General features: G+C 34.8%; 1 protein-coding gene across 1 annotated transcript in view; it reads left to right on the forward strand.

The window, feature by feature from the left end:
- PCSK5 (proprotein convertase subtilisin/kexin type 5) overlaps window positions 1–17594 on the forward strand; it is a 593358-nt gene that overhangs the window by 127088 nt on the left and 448676 nt on the right. The window contains exons 4-5 of the mRNA XM_044678618.1: window positions 7632–7775; window positions 14367–14443. Of these exons, the coding sequence (XP_044534553.1) occupies window positions 7632–7775; window positions 14367–14443 (221 nt within the window). The remainder of the gene's footprint in view (window positions 1–7631; window positions 7776–14366; window positions 14444–17594) is intronic.

The raw sequence follows: 17594 nt of genomic DNA on the forward strand, positions 1-17594 counted from the left end.
ATTTGTATACATTTGAAGAGGAAAAAGAATTTCGGTTTGCTAATTAGTCCTTCAGAATCATCTAAGCAGTCCATCTTACCATAAAAATTCTGCCTCGTGTTAATTGCAATATTCAAATAAAAAAGAATCTCATTTTTACACTCAACAGTTAACATATTCATCCATTCAAAAACATTTATTTAATACCAACCATGTGCAGAGTTCTTGAATTCTGTCTGGGAGAGAAAGAAAGAAAAATAAGACAGAATCCCTTAATGAGCTTATACTACAATATGAATATTTACTAAGTGCTTTCCTTGTAAACTATCTTGTGAATTAGGCAATGCCAGTAAGTAATATTGTCCATATTTTCCAGATAACAACACAGACTTTTAGAGGGTAAAAAGACTTGCCCATATTTATAACTAGAATAACTGTCAGAGTTGATATTCGTGCTCAAGTTTCCTGACTCCAAAATCCATTGTTCTTTCTGGTGCTATAGTAGAGGACTTCAAACATAAGTGCATGTTTGTATACTCATGGACAAACATAAGAACTGCAAATCAGAACTTATGCTTATAGAGTCTTCATGGTGTATTGAATCAAGGACTGAATTTAGAGTTAGGAAAATCTGAGATGTGAACCCCCCTCAGATACTTCCTTACTATATGACCCTAGACTAGTCACTTGACCTTTCTAAAACTTATTTTTTGTCTGCAAAATAGGAATGATAACCATAGCACTTACAAGGTTGTCATGAAGCTTGAATGAATGTATAGTTTTTTGTTCAAATCATAAACATTACATCATAATGGTGTTCATGAGGATGATGATGATAAAGGAAGAATGAGATCATTTATGGAAAAAGCTACTTTTGGTTCAAGTATTAAAGAAAGGCTTCATGGAGGGGAAGGTATGCTATCTGGGCCTTGAAAGATGGGTAGAATAAAAGAAAAAAAAAGGAAAATGTTCTCTCTTGTAATGGTAAAATCAGAGTAATCATAAGCATGGGTGAAATGAAGAACTGGAATTTATGTCTCCTTAACTCACATGTTTTCCAGAGATGACTTTTTTTTCAGATGGTTATAATTACAATTTCAGACAGCATCTGTTCCCAGTGTAGTTATCCAGTTTGTGGATTATACATTTCCTTTCATTCTCCTCCTTCCCCTTGTCCTGCTTTTGGCCAAGTCTCCACTTGTGAGCATCTCTACCACAGATGGGCAGAGGAAATGAAAGGAAATTAAAAATGAAACTCCAATCAGTCACATTTCCTTCTTGGTCATATTAGCAACTCTGGTAAAGGATTTGGTCAGAAGAGAGGATGAAATTCTTGGCCAAAACAAGGTTTTTCATTACCTAGGTATTACCATTTTTTATACTATAAACTAAAAGACTTGGATTTGTTGGATTCCATCTTCTGTTGTAGCTTTAAATTTATGATCCTTGTTGGTAACAACCTTTCCCCCTTAGACCTCACATAGTAGACCTCATTAATGTATTTTTCATTCAGTATTTATTGGAAGAAATATTTATTAAATACCTACTTTGAGCAAAACATTGTACTATAATAAATAAGAATAGCTGGCATATTTATTGCTCCTTAAGGTTTGTTAAGTCCTTTACATGTGTGATCTCATTTGACCCTAACTCCAGTCCTATGAGATAGGAATTGGTATCATCCAGGTTCTAAAGATGAGAACACTGAAACTAAGAGAGGTTTGGAGACTTGCCCAGGGTCATCCTGCCAGTAAGTATCTGAATCAGGATTTGAACTCAAGTCTTCCTGACTCCAAATTCAGTCCTCTATCCTTTGTGCTGTGTATTATAGACTACAGATACAAAGACTTATATGAAAAGACTCTCATTATAAAGAGTTTAAACATGAATCAATAATTTCCTTCTCAAATATCAAGATGTGAGAGGGAGGGCAGCAATGGGAAGGGGAAAATCAAGTGAAAAGGAAAACCTTTTCCACTTATTGGTATTTCTTCCTTTTTATTTTATTTTGTTTTTTATTTATTTTATTGATTAATTATGAAAAAATTTCCATGGTTCCATGATTCATGTTCTTTCCCTCCCCTCCTCCCAAACCCTTCCATAGTCAACGCTCAGTTCCACTGGGTTTTACATGTGTCATTGATCAAGACCTATTTTCATATTATTGATATTTGCACTAGGGGGATTGTTATATTTCTTCCTTTAAAAAAAAACTTTTACCTTCTAGCTTTAGAATCAATACTAAATATTGGTTCCAAGGCAGAAGAGCATCAAGGATTAGACAACTGGGGTAAAGAGACTTGCCCAGGATCATACAACTAGGAAGTATTTGAGGCCTTATTTGAACCCAGGACCTCCCATCTCCAGGCCTAGGACTCTATCCGCTGAGTCCCTGAGCTGCCCCTATTTGTTTCTTATCCTCTCCTAGATCTTAAACTCCATGAATTCAAGGATTATGTTTTATGTAACCTCAAACAGTTCTCTGTATACAGCAGAAACTTCGCAAATATATAATTTTTTACATGTAATTGAGGAAAAAACAGAATATTGTTAACAAAAAAATAAACAAAAATCCAACTCTAATTTACTTCCCCCAGAGCTTCCTGAAACTGTACATGTATATTATATATACACTTTATGATCTTATTAATGTAAGTATGCTTTCCAATGGTGCATATGGCAGTCTATCCATGCCTTCCCATCCTGAGTGACTGTTGTCAACAGCTACTCAATCTCTTGATGTTATGTAGAGCATGTAGGTCTTTCATGGACAATCCTTCATTTTCCCCATGTGACCACCTTGCTTCTATTTCATATAATACATTTCTCTCATCATGTCCGTAGCACTACTTCCATTCCAACTCAATGGCAAAGGTACACAGAAACACTGGAACTGGGAGGAGAATTTCTGTACGTGATCCCAAGTAGGGAGCAGGTCTTTCCATTATTTATATTTGGAAATAGGTTTACCAAAAATCCATGTGCCCCTAGACCTGGATGTTCCCTTTTTCTAATAAATTTATATAAATGTACTCCTTTATTAATATATCATGTGCATAAGAAGACATTAAAAAATTTAAAAGAATGAGATAAATGTGAAATCAGCAATAATTTCCCAAATATAAACCAGACTCTTCTCATCCTGCTTTTCAGTTTGGGGCTCAGCTCATGTGTCTAATTTCTGTCTCAAATACATTTACTGAAGAACCAGCTTTGGGGATTGTCTATCAAAATATGTAACATAGTCTAGGCCAATTACTTCCAAATTCTATTGATAACATAATTGTATATTATATAAATATATATTTGTATACTATATATAATATTATATTNATATAAATGTACTCCTTTATTAATATATCATGTGCATAAGAAGACATTAAAAAATTTAAAAGAATGAGATAAATGTGAAATCAGCAATAATTTCCCAAATATAAACCAGACTCTTCTCATCCTGCTTTTCAGTTTGGGGCTCAGCTCATGTGTCTAATTTCTGTCTCAAATACATTTACTGAAGAACCAGCTTTGGGGATTGTCTATCAAAATATGTAACATAGTCTAGGCCAATTACTTCCAAATTCTATTGATAACATAATTGTATATTATATATTGTATACTATATATAATTGTATATTATATTTGTATACTATATATAATATTATATTATATATAACATAAGTATTATGTTATATAACATAATAACCCCTTATATATATTAATTTATATATAAATTATATAATACATTCCTTTAATAATAATTACATATATTATAAAATAAGACAAATAGACATTAAGGATGAAATAACCAATCTCTTTAATTTTTAAAAAAATTTATTTAATAAGTACCCCAAAAGTAATTCTCATGAATATTAATATTTTAATGCAAAAATATAATTTACCATGTTTCTTTTTTTTTAATCCCTGATTATGTCTTAGGGTCTTGGGAAAAATTGTACCTAATTATTATTTGTTAATCATGAGAGTCATCGTGGCATACTGGATAGAGAGATTTGGCCTTAGAATCAAGAAGAATTTGGTTCAAGTTCGGGCTCTGCAAAATTCTGGCTGCATAAGCCTGGGCAAATTAATTTATCTAGTAGAGAATGCTATGTAGTTCTCTGAGAGTATAAGGGGAAGAAAAGTTACTACCCATCATTGGGAGAGAAAGTTTCCTCCCTCAAGGAAATCACAGGTTTAACTGCTGTTTAATCATTTATTTCACTTGATCAATAAAGGAATATTTCTTTTTTGAGAGACTATTAAAATTCAAAGATAGATACAATATAGCAATTAAATAATAGCTCCTGACAGTTGAAAAACATCAAATCTTTCAAAGAGGAATCATGTTTCTCTGTGTGTAGAGATTAACTATATGAAATTGAAAAAAAAATACAAGCAAGACCAAATTGTCTCTGATAGCAATGTGGCACAGTAGCTAGAGTGCTGGATTTGGAATTAGGGAAACCTGATTTCCAGTCCAGCATCAGATACTTAGGAGGCGTGTGAGCCTGTAAAAATCACATTCCCTCTATTTGCAATAGTTTTCTCAGTTGTTAAAAGCAATAAAAGCAGTACCTGTTTCCCAGGGTTGTTGTATCAAATAAGACTATTTGTAAAACTCTTTGCAAATCTTAAATCACCATATAAATGCCAATGATAAATAATAATGATAATAAATTTCAGCAGAAAGTTTTTAGCATAAAGTTATTCTTCCTCCTTTATGTGGCTTTCTTTAATGAATGGTATCATGTCTTCATTTTCTATTCATGTTTAGATTTTTCAGATATGGTCAATTTAATTTTGTGCAGGATACACTTAACCCAGAGTTTACACTATTTGCTTCCATTTCTTCTTCTGTAAAATAAGCTTGAGAAGGAAATGGCAAACCACTCCAGTATCTTTGCCAAGAATATCCAAATGGGGTCTTAAAGAGTTGGATGTGACTAAAATGACAGAACAACAACAGAGTTCAAGGAGTATGCATGTATGTGTACATATATGTGTTCATATATGTATACATAAAAACCTAATGCTGTGTGGAAAATATTAGATGCCCTGTGTGTACATGTAAATATGCACATACAAAATACATAATACTTATATGTATTTGTGTGTATTCCACATTCCTGGAAAGGTAAATGAAGGACTTTAAATCTGTCATATCTTCCATAACAGATTTTAATATTTAAGACACACTTATTTTGTTACTTTTTGAAAAAAATTATTATTACCTTTTGTTTTTATAAGACCTACATTTCCCAAAATGTCCCTCCTCCCTATTTTTAGAGAGTTATCTCTTAAAACAAAAGAAGGAAAGAAAAGCCTTGAAAAACAATTCAGCAAAACTAACATATACACTGAAAAAGCTTGCCATTATATTGAATATTCCACATTCACAGTCCCCTACCTCAGAAAAGAAGTTGGGGGTTACTGGGGAGGTATGCCTTCTCTTGCTTATTGTTGGGGGGAAGGAAGCTAGTTCATTAGTATTATAAAACTGAAATTAGTCAATCATTTCCCCAGTGGACTTAAAAAAATGTTTCTGATGAGTACTACAATATGAAATGATCAGATAGCTCATAAAATGTTTCTTGTTGCTTCTGGACACACACTAAACCCAATTCCTGTACTTGTCTCTCCTAGGAGATCCTATTAGACATCCCTTCCATTTAGCTGCCACTTCTTTTTGGTATCTGATTTCTTTGATTGTTAGAATTTCAAGATCAATTTGTTTCATTTCCCTCAGTTAATTAACAGTCTCCTGTTAATTAGCCTCCCTGTTCTTACCTTGCTTGATCCATGGAAAGTAGCCCTAGTCTTCTACCAAGACTACCTAAAGAGTTCCCAACATGGTAGAGTCTACCAGAACCTGTACTCAATTGTCATAGCTTTCAAGAACACAGCTGCCACCTCCTCCTCATGCAAAGTCACATCAGAATATGAGTTTGCGGGGGAAAAAAATTCTGTACAAATACTTAAGGAAAAGTACTTGTTAAAGGAACCATCAAGAAAATCACAAGAGGATCTATCATTGGGTTTCATCATTCCTTCACACAAAAAGTGGGTGTGCAGGGATGATATGGTGGAGATAGAAAGGAAAGAAGTTCTTAGAGTGCGGTTTGATTTGTATACTTTTTGCTTGCAAAAATATTGAACTATTATAAAAATGAATGAGAGAATGAATTGCAAAAACTTGAGTGTTATTATCGTTGCTATGGTTATCATCTTACATCTGACAGCATCTTTTCTTTCCTCCTAGTTTTTCTCTCTCTTCCATCCTGCCCGTTCCCCCTCTTTTTGTCCCTAAGAATCAAGAAAACAGTGGCAGTAAGGTAGCATAGAAGACAGAGTGCCAGGGCTGGAGTTAGGAGGGCCTGGGTTCATATCTGGCCTCAGATACCTCCTAGCTGTGTGACCTTGGCAAGCCACTTAACCTCTATCCCTTAGCCCTTGCTGCTCTTCTATCATAGAATTGATACCAAGACAGAAGTTAAGGGTTTAAAAAAATAAATCAAGAAACCAGCAAATGTGAAATGGATGGACTTTGAGGCCACAGTTGTTTAGCAGCAAAAAAGATTCCATACCTGTTTATCTTAGAGGTTTATAGCAAATCAATGTGGTTACATAGCTTCTAAAATTCAGTGTTTACAGATCACCCTTTGCCTCCCTTAGATTCCCTTCATCTTCATCACATTACCCTTCTGCCTTCTGCCTTTCTCTCTCTAATCTTATCCCTGGAATGAATCTATCTCTGCTTCTGTACCTACAAATCAGGGGGCTGCAGCTTCCTGTGATTGACTGAACACATTTTAGAGGACTTTTTGTTCTCCTGGCTATATGTTTTTTAACAGTAGCACATCTCCTGCTGATACTGACTGAGACCTGCCAAAAGCTCTCTTTATTATAGAGAGAAATGATTCTGAACTAGTTGCCAGGCACCCAGCACAGAAATGATTAAAGTTCTCTTTGCCATGTGGTTTGAGTTCAGAGTGTCATTATACTATATTCATTCTTCATTTAGCTAGTAGGTGCTGGTGTGAAATATCAGATCTACTCATGGTTTCTTTGCTCAGAAATTAATTGTTATTCAGTCGTTTTCAGTTTTGTTCAACTCTTCATGACCCCATTTGGAGTTTTCCTGGCAAAGACAGTAGAGCGGTTTGCCATTTCCTTCTCCAGCTCATTTTACAGATGAGGAAACTGAGGCTAACAGCATTCAATGACTTGCTCAGAGTCACACAGATAGTGTCTGAGCCTAGATTTGAACTCAGGGACATGAGTCAGACTGACTCCAAGCCCAGCACTCTATCCGTTGAGCCAATTTTGCTCAGATATACATTCTGTTTTTCTTCTGCCAAAGGCTTAGTTTGGTGATACTTTTTATTTCTAATGTCTTGTGTCCATAGAAAGAAATCTCTGAAGAAATCATTTCCCGAAAGCAATTTCCCTTTCATTTGGGTTTTGTTTCCTCTTCCTCACCTCTCTAACTTCAGGAAGATGCTGATCTGTATATCTTTACCAATTAGTCCCATCAGCTGCTGTTAATTTGACACATTGTGCTAAAAAGTAGGTTAATTCCTTTTTCTTCTGACTCTTCAGTAATCTTCACAGACCAATTCTTTTTTTTTTCTCTTTCTCTTTTTTCCCTTTAGCACTGCAGTGATAACACTCACCCCTGTCAGTCAGATATGAATATTGAAGGGGCTTGGAAGAGAGGTTACACTGGAAGAGATGTTGTGGTCACTATCTTGGATGACGGCATCGAAAGGACTCATCCAGATCTGGTGAAAAACTACGTGAGTGTTTCTGTGCCTTTCTTGTCAATCCATCTGGAATTATGGGCTCTAATTGTTGGGAAGTGGGAAGGCTACTCAAAAGTACATGAGCCAGATGCCCCAGTGGGGTTTTTACCTTCCCTTTTCTTGAAGAAATCCTTTTCACATGCTAAAGGACACATCACCTGATGGAATAGGTACAGGGAGACCGGGGAGTGTGGGGAGCTTGTTTGTCACCTTATATTTATTTGCTTCCCTTGACTCAACCTTGGCTACTACATCTCCACCATCACCATCACTGCTCACTAGAGAGAGAACTTGGAGTAATGGACTGAGTTCCAGTATTGGGATCAGGAATACATGGAGTTAATCAGTGATTAATTCATTGAATTATTACTTGTAGACTAACAATCATTTAAGAGAATCTTTTGTACTATGCACTGTGCTATAAGTATTTGGAATACCAAAAAAAGCTCTTCTTTTCAAAGAATTAGCCTTCTACTGGGAGAGAAACTATGTAAGTAAATTTATATCAATTATATTAATACATATATATCCATGCATATATCCTGTATTAGACACTAATTGTTTGAAAAAGCATTTAATTTCCCTGAGCCTATTTATTTCTTCATAAAATGGACATAATAGTATTACCTACTCCATAGATTTTTGTGAAGATCAAATTATATATTTCAAAAGCTCTTCATGCTTCTTAAATACTGTACAAATACCATCTATAATCATCATCACTGTTCAACATCTAATGATATTAGATAGTTTCACTCTGATGAACTATTATTAGAGCAAAAAACATATTTACAACTTTAATATGCCTAATAATTATAATTAAATGCTATTATGTATATGTATATATTTATACACTACCTGTATCTTCATCTTATTTATCTATCTATAGCCATAGAATATCTTGAATGTTGAGTAGAACTCACCTACCAGAGACACAATCTACAACTACCTTTAAGAGATGATTGGGGAGGTAGCCTAGATAGATGGAAGGAAGGAAGGAAGAAAGAAGGAAGGGAGGGAGGGAGGAAGGGAGGAAGAAAAAGAAAGGAAGGAAGGAAGGAACAAATGAACGAACGAACGAACGAAGGAACAAAGGAAGGAAAGAAGGCAGGAAAGAAAGAAGAGAAGGATAGCCTAGATATTTTATATATATACATGTGTATGTATATATATATAATAGCCTGTGTATATTTCATATATACATTATATACAAAAATGTAACATAATAACAAAATATAACTTAAAATAAACATTATAGTCCAGATATTTATTATATAATACAACCCAGATGTCAAAATATATGTGTATATATGTATCATCTTGCTATATATAATAGGTAATATTGTATATACTATTAAGAGTATATGTAATATGTAATATATAATACACTATCTGAGCTATTTCCACAATTCAGTTTTCAAAGGTTGTAGATTGGCTTCTACTCAGACTCAAGATGCCATGTGGGTCTGCAGTCCTAAAACTATAGCTAATTAGTCTTCATCAATGCCTCTAATAGAAACTGAAGAAAAATTAACTTAAAACACATACATTTACTGATATGACTTTGTGAAAACAATGCTACCAAAAAGTTTCTTCCTGTAAGCCTGGGGCAAACTCTTCCACAAATACAGTTAGTGGAAAAAGGAGGCACACACATAGAATATACTGGTACAGAGGCACACATGGCTGAAGTAATTCTGATATTATAAGACCTTCATGACCTTTTTCTTCTTACTGTGTCCTCCCACAGTTCTCCCCTAGACACAGCATCTTCTGTGCAGGTTGCTTAATGGGGCTCCCTGGACCTGCTATCTAATAGGTAGAATACCATTTTGGGGATGAATAGTTTCACTTTACATAACATTGTTGATGGGGAATGGAGAAGGAAAACCTTTAACCCCTTGCCCTCTTAGGGAGAGGAGCTAGGAGAAAGGCAAAAAGCAATTTCCTCTTAAAAATTGACTTATTCCTCCACAGTTGGCTCTCTTCTTTGCTGCCAAGAGTCATACTCCTCAGCAACAGCATAACTCCACTAACTGCTTAGAGACTGTATCTAGGTTTTATTTTAAAGGGATGTGACCAGGTTTGGGGGCTAGTGGCCAGCCTTGTTAACTTCCATGTAATTTCATGAAGTTTGAAAACTTTGTTTATAACAGGATAATAAAATTATCCTCTAATTCCATCAAACTTGACTGTTTTCTTTATGCATTACCTAAAAACCTAACACAGAGGGATTTTATTGTTTTTGTTGTTTCTACGTCCTTATAGTCTACAAAATTACTCACTGACCTGAGGTGATGAATGGGGATTAGCTGATCAAGAGTTTCCTCATCAACTTCCACTATCCACACACACACCTATACATATACACATATACAAATGTATGTGGATTTATCCAGAGTTGTGATTTCCACAGTATAGGGAGACTCCCTCTATGACCATACTATAATATTAATGCTGTAAAAATAGAAATGTGAAATATCTTCTCCTAACCCTTACAAATCTAGGACAGATGTATCTCCATTACTTTGTTGTGTATTTCTGAACATATAAAATATACCAGCACCCTAATCAGTTCTTCTCTCCATCACTACCTTTATTATCTACTTTCCCTTTTTAACTTTCTGTTTTCTATCCATTTGCTGCCCTGTTTCCAATCCTATGATTTGAGTGCCTGTTTTAATTCCTATTACAGCTTGAGGAATGACCCATTTAAGCAACTAAAATAGAACATCAGGTACAGTTTCTCAAATACAATAATATCTCTGAGTATACATAACTAGGTTTATCTAGTTTTTTTTAACAACTCAAACAAACTTTTCAGATAATGTCTGTGATTTCAGATAATGTCTGTGATTTTAGAATTACCTAATACAATCCAGTCTGGAAACCTGACCATTCTAAGACTTTGTCTCAACATTATCAGAACAGCAATTCAGTTAGATCCGTTCTGCTAAATAAGCAGTTTACTAAAAAACAGAAATCATTTAAAATGGTTATTTGATGTCATATAGATAAAAATAAAACTTGGTTGTTTGATTTCCTTTTAAATTTAGAACCAGGTAAAATGATATCCATTTATACAGCCTAAGTGAATTCAAAGTAATATAAAGAATTGTTTTCTTTTTTATATTGCTTTATACATGTATATTCTTAATTAAAAGATCATCTTTATCCTTTGTTTCCATGTAGAATACTTCAATCTGTGTTATCACATGTTTTACATGTGCCCAAGTGGGCTAATCCTCAACCACACAATCATTTACCCTACATTCCATATTAGCCTTCAACATCCCACTCTATAATGGAAGAAACTTTTTAACCCATATATTGAAAGAGAAAAGAGGTTATTGAAGAGGGATTCTTTTTATTTTGCTTTTCCATTCTTAACTGAAAATACTTTTATGAAGTCAAAGGAATGGAAAAAAGCTATTATATATATATACATATATATTATATTACATATATATTTAAACAAATTAGCCATAACTTTCCAACTCTTTCCTTGAGGTCAGGATTACTTCCAGCTTTTGCTATTATTTCTGTATATAAATGTAAATACAAACTGTGATTCCATTGGTAATACAGAGTTCAGAATATCAGATGTTCTCAGAGTTAGAAGGAATATCAGAAGCCACTTAATTTAAACTGTACCTGAATATGAGTCTCTTCTATAATATGCTTGACAAATGACCATCCAGCCTTTGTTTGAAGCCTTCTGAGAAGGGGGAATCTCACTAGCTCCTGAGGTAGTTCATTTTACTTTTGAGATGTTTTCCCCATGTTTTACTCTCTTGGGATGTTTTCTCTTATGTTGTTGTTGTTGTTCAGTTGTTTTAATTCATGTCTGACTCTTTGTAATCCCATTTGAGATTTTTTTCTTGGCAAAGGTACTGGAGTAGTTTGTCATTTCCTTCTTCAGTACATTTTACAGAGAAGGAAATGGCCAAACAAGGTTAAGTGACTTACCCAGGAGCGCACAATCAGTATCTGAGGCCACATGAGTCTTTTTGACTCTAGGTCTAGCATTCTATATACTATGCCACTAGCTGCTGTGTTTCCCATTGTTCTTAGTTGCATCCTTTGAGGTCTGATCTCTCCCCTTTCCTTGAAACTAGAAATAATAATAATGACTCATCTCCAAGGAGTATGATAAAATTAATCAGTTGATTTCCTTGAGGAAGAAAGAAACAGAAAACCATCTAATTCAAACCTATATATATGCATATATAAATAATTAAATGATGGCCATCTTTTTAAATGACAGATCATCTAGTACAACCTCCTTATGTTATAGATGAATAAACTGAAACCCAAGAAACTCGAGGCTACCCCCTCCAATCTGGAAAACTTCAGAAAAGTCCCTTTCAGTCAGGCATGTAGTTAGCAAAAGAGTAAGGACATGAAACATTTTGTCCCAGCAGTGTTTTTTATTTCCATCTCCATCTTGTTGCTTTGTTTGGACAAGGTCATATATCATTGATTCAAAGATTTAGAGCAGAAAGGGATCTTTGATGCCATCTAGTCCAAATATATCATTTTACAGAAGCAAAAATGGAGGTCCAAAGAGGAGGAAGTGACTTGTCTAAACTCTGATGGCTCCGAGTTCATCAGTCATTACATTATGCCACTTTGACCCCCAAATGACTTTATCCTAATCTTATTAATCTGGTTAGTATATTCAATTTTCCCCTTTTTTTTACTTGTGTAAAAACCCCCCAGAGCAATGCAAATCACTGCTAACTGTAATCATTGGAGGTGATGATTTTGAACACTGAAGACATGAAAAGACTTACTATGTCAAGAGGACACTTGTTGCCACATTAATTAGATTGTCACACAGCCTAGATAGGAGTTTATGGTTGGGCTAGAGTTTATTTTCAGCTAGAGAATCCTTGTGTGATGGCAAAAACAAACAATATTTACAATAGCAACTACAAATTTTTTAAAAAAGAATTTTCATCAACATTTTAAAGTACAAGTATTTATAATATGTAGGAAAGTTTAGAATTGTTTTTTACAAATTTGGGGTGGAAATCTTTAGTAACGGAAACTTGAATTATTCTAAAGCCCACATAATCATATTTTACTTGATTAGAACATATGATCATTCTTTTAAAAAATCAAATTTGTTTTTACCTTACTTATGCAATATGGCACCTATGTTATCTCATAAATTTGGACAAATGAACAGGAAAAGAGTAAAGAGAGTATGAATTAGTGAAGTCTAAAACATAAACTATTTGAAATTAAATTTTATTTTTTTATCAACGAAAATCTACTTTCTCTTCTTCCCACCAGAAAAGGAAACAAAGACTTCTGTTACAAAAATGGTATGGTTAAGCAAAACAAACTCCCATAATTGCCATATTCACATATGTAATGTATGTCTCTCAGTACTGAGTCTCTTTGTAAGGAGGTAGGTATCATGTTTCATCACGAGTGCTCTGTAATCATAATTTGTCATTCCATTGATCATAGTTCTCAAGTCTTTTAAAGTTGTCTTTACAACATTGTTGTCTTTCTATTATTCTCCTGATTCTGTGCACTTCCCTCTGCATCAGGTCCTACAAGTCTTTCCAAGTGTATCTGAAACTATCACTTTCATCATTTCTTACAGCATAATATATAATGTCACGTTCATATACCATAACTTCCTTAGCTCTTTCCTAATTGATGAGCACCTACTCAATTTCCCATTCTTTGCCACCAGCAAAAGAGCCGCTATTATAAATTATTTTCAAAAAATAAATTATTTTCTTATTTTTAAAGTATATTAACTTTTCCTTTATAGTGTGTAGTATTAAAAATAGGCTAATAAATTTTGCTAAGTAGTGGTTATAAAGGGATCTAACTTAATGGATAATTATGGGCAAACTTTATTTAGCATATCCCTTATTTGCGATTTTATAGCCTTTGCAGTATATTGAGTTAGTTGCATGCTTAGTTCAAGTCAATAGACATTTATTAAGCATTTACTGGGTCCAGAGCACTGTTCTAGGCCTGAAGGCAATATAAACTTCAGATAAGGCAGAGTTCCTGACCTCAGAGAATAAGGTAAGGATGTTGAGAGTTGGAAGACTGGGAATTTATTTTTGTTTCTTTTTTGACAAGGAAAATTACCTCAAGGAAGTAAGATTTCAGCAAGTTGGAAGTATTGAAATCTTAGAGACTTTTGAGAGGGAAGCAATTTAGGAGTGTAAAAAATGGACTTGTAGGTGAGAATGAAGTACATAGACAAAGACAGAGGTAAATAACTAATTCTAGGGATAGTGAGATGGGCAGATAAAGACTATAGTGATTTCTAAGAGAGGCACTAGGATTTTTCAAAAAGCCGTTTAAAATAGTAGAGCAGCTCCAGCTTAGCTTATCATGTCTTGCCTATATAATATTGGTCCTCCCTGCATGAAGGAAAATAACTACCCTTTCCTAAAATAATCTGTCATCACTCAACCATGAGAATGTTGATTAACCTAATTATTCACATGTAGGATCTTGTTAGAGAAAGCACGAACCTAGTTTGTTAATGGCTAATTAATGAGCTTCCATCTTTCTTTTTCTCCCTTTCTCTTCTGTTGGTTACAGGATTCTCAGGCAAGTTTCGATGTGAATGGGAATGATTTCGACCCAATGCCTCGCTATGATGCCAGCAATGAGAACAAGTAAGGCCTGAGAGCAGGGGATGTCTTTGACATTTGCCTGCTTCAAGTAGAACTTTGCCCTTCTGCTCATTATATGGGAAGTATTTTCATGAGGAGCCTTCTGAAATAAACAGTGATGAATCTTCATCTTAGAAAGGTAGATTAGCATAGGGATTAGGGGGATGGTCTTGGAGTCAGAAAGATCTAGCTCCAAGTTTTGCCTCCAAAACTGTTGTCATAGGCCTTTGGAATATAAAACTTTTCACTGAACAGAAGGATGCAATAGAATTTCTTAACCTCCTGGTGCCACATGTGACTCTGTAAAACAGGGTGTTTTAACCTCAGGTCAATGGACCTCCCTGGGTCCAAGTATAGATTTCAAGGAATCCATGAACTAAGATGGGGAAAAAAATTACATCTTTATCCCAATATAGTTGATTTCTCTTATATTACATTTTATGCATTCAAAAGCTTAATTCTGAGAAGTCAAGAGGCTTCAGCAGTGGAGTCCATGACACAAAAAAATTTTAAGAACTCCTACTCTAAGACTACTTGAGTTATAGACAAGTGGATGATCTCTATCAGTACAGGAGATTCCACACTGGATGTTTTCCAAAGCAATTAAATTATTTCCCTCCATGCCTCACCACCAACAACTAAACCCTTTCTTCGTCGACCAGTAGGCTTCACTTTGTATGCCAGAGTTACTATATATCTATATAGCTATTCAGCCCTGAAGAAGACCGTGGCCCAAACCAAGTAGGATCCTTGTAGGGGACTACAAATGTCACACTGGCTGTTTAGGGGAAAAGTAAGTTAGAGCAGATTATTTATTGGTCCACTTTTTTTGGCATTATGTATTTTTTAAAGATTATTTTCCTGTTCTTTCTCTTCTTTTCCCCATTATGCTAAAGTCTCCCCCACTGCATTTGGCTCACATGATGATAGACTTAGAGATGGAAGTGACATTTACATCATTTAGTCCAATTCTCATTTTATAGATGAAGGAACTGAATCCCAGGGAGATTCCATGATTGACTCAAGGTCACACAGATAGTGTGTGACAGAGGGCCTGCTAAGTCAGTGTTCTTTGCTCTGTACCAGAATGATGATGAGCTGAAGTTCCACCAGATATCAGTTACTGGAGTGCTTGAAAAGCCCGAGGCTAATGTAAGGGTCTCACACTTTGTCTGCATACAGACCACAGCCCCATCCCAGAAAGCCTACTCATTTCCTATGCATTTCTTTATTAGCAAAAGAATTATGTTAAAAGAGAAACAAAAATGAATGATCATTTTGCAGATTATCTTAAGGTACTTTTTGTTTTTATTTAGTCATTTGTTTTGGGCTAATTTTTGTCTAAAATAATAAAGCAATCAAGAAGCATTTATCAGTTGTCTGCTTTGTGTTAGGCACCATGGAAAGCACTGAGAATACAAAGAAAAACAATGAAAAAAAAACTCATTCAAGGAGTTGCTATTCTAATCTAACTTGAATTGTTTAAGGAATCTTTGTATTCATTATAATACTTTCACACAAAGTTGTGTGTGTGTGTGTGTGCTGTTGTTTGGTTTGGTTTTTACCATTATGAATGTTTTGGACAAGACGATTATGCTCTGCTCTGGGCTTTCTCATTTGGATTTTTCATGTCTATGTCTTGTTTTGGGATGTTGGAAGCAGTGGCAAGGATAGTTTATGCATAACTCTTACATCTTTTTAAACATTCCATCTCCTATAGTGAATATGAATACTTGCCTTTTCTTTAGAGGAAATTGCCTTAGCTAATAAACATGCACTAGTCCAATAAATTTGAATGAAGCTATATCACTTCAGGAATTGTGTACACACATATGGTTTATCTTACTTTTCACAGAAAGCCACAACAAACTAGTTGCAGAAAACTTGCAGAGATTGTTGACAGTAGAAGCTAAATGAGTGCTACAAATCATGTGTCACTGGTGAAAGGACTAATATGCAAAGTAATAGAAATAGAGGTTTCTAGAATGTTCCTGAAGCAACATAGACAAGGACCCAATTGAAAGCTGGTGACCCTGTAGCTTCTATAAAAAATCCTGATTGTCTATTTTACAATGCTTTAAGGAAGCACCAGATATACACACCCTGAGGAAGGAAAGGTGGTATTTTCAAATCATGTGAAATGACTTATCTGAATCTATTTCTAAAAAAAAAAAATTTTATTGATTAATTAAGAAAATTTTTCCATGGTTACATGATTCATGTTCTTTCTCTCCCCTCCTACCACCCCCCCTCCTGTAGCCAATGTGCAATTCCACTAGGTTTTACATGTCATTGATCAAGACCTATTTCCATATTATTGATAATTGCACTGGGGTGATCATTTAGAGTCAATATCCCCAATCATATCCCCATCGACCCATGTGATCAAGCAGTTGTTTTTCTGAACCTATTTCGTAAATTCTTTTTGGAGAAAAGTATGTGAAATTTTCAATAAGCAAGCAAGGTACAGCTGATAAATTTCAACATGGTGGTTCTATGGACTAGTCATGTCATCAGTGGTTGTTGGTTAAGAAAAAAAAATTGAGAAAGCATTAACTCAAGGTTTAAAAGGAAGTGCTTATTAACGGCCAACTATGTGCTAGGTACTGTGCTAAGCATTTCACAATCACCTCATTTGATCCTCTCAACAATTATTGGATATAGAGGCTGTTACCATCCCCACTTTACAGTTAAGGAAACTTGGGCAAATAGAGATTAAATGATTCGCCCAGGATTATACAGCTAGTATATGTCTAAGGTTGGATTTGAACTTGGGTTTTCCAAGCTCAGTGAATCATCTGCTGAGTCACTTAGCCACTAACTCCAAAAACCTTGTTTTTCAAGTCATTTTGTTTTCTTTTTTGTTTTCTTCTTTTTTTTAACCCTTTCTTTATGTCCTAGAAACAACTCAAAGACAGAAGGTCTAGATAAAAAATGGGTTAAATGATTTGTAAGGGTTACACTGCTAGAAAATGTCTGAGGTCAGATTTGAACCCAGGTTTTCCTGCTTGGCATTCTATCCACTATGCCAACCAGCTTTCAAGCCATTTTGAACAATGATCCAAAGCAGGCTGTGTGTGTGTGTGTGTGTGTGTGAGAGAGAGAGAGAGAGAGAGAGAGAGAGAGAGAGAGAGAGAGAGAGAGAGAGAGAGAG

The sequence above is a fragment of the Gracilinanus agilis genome, chromosome 1, assembly GCF_016433145.1.
Source record: "Gracilinanus agilis isolate LMUSP501 chromosome 1, AgileGrace, whole genome shotgun sequence".
Lineage (NCBI taxonomy): Eukaryota > Metazoa > Chordata > Mammalia > Didelphimorphia > Didelphidae > Gracilinanus > Gracilinanus agilis.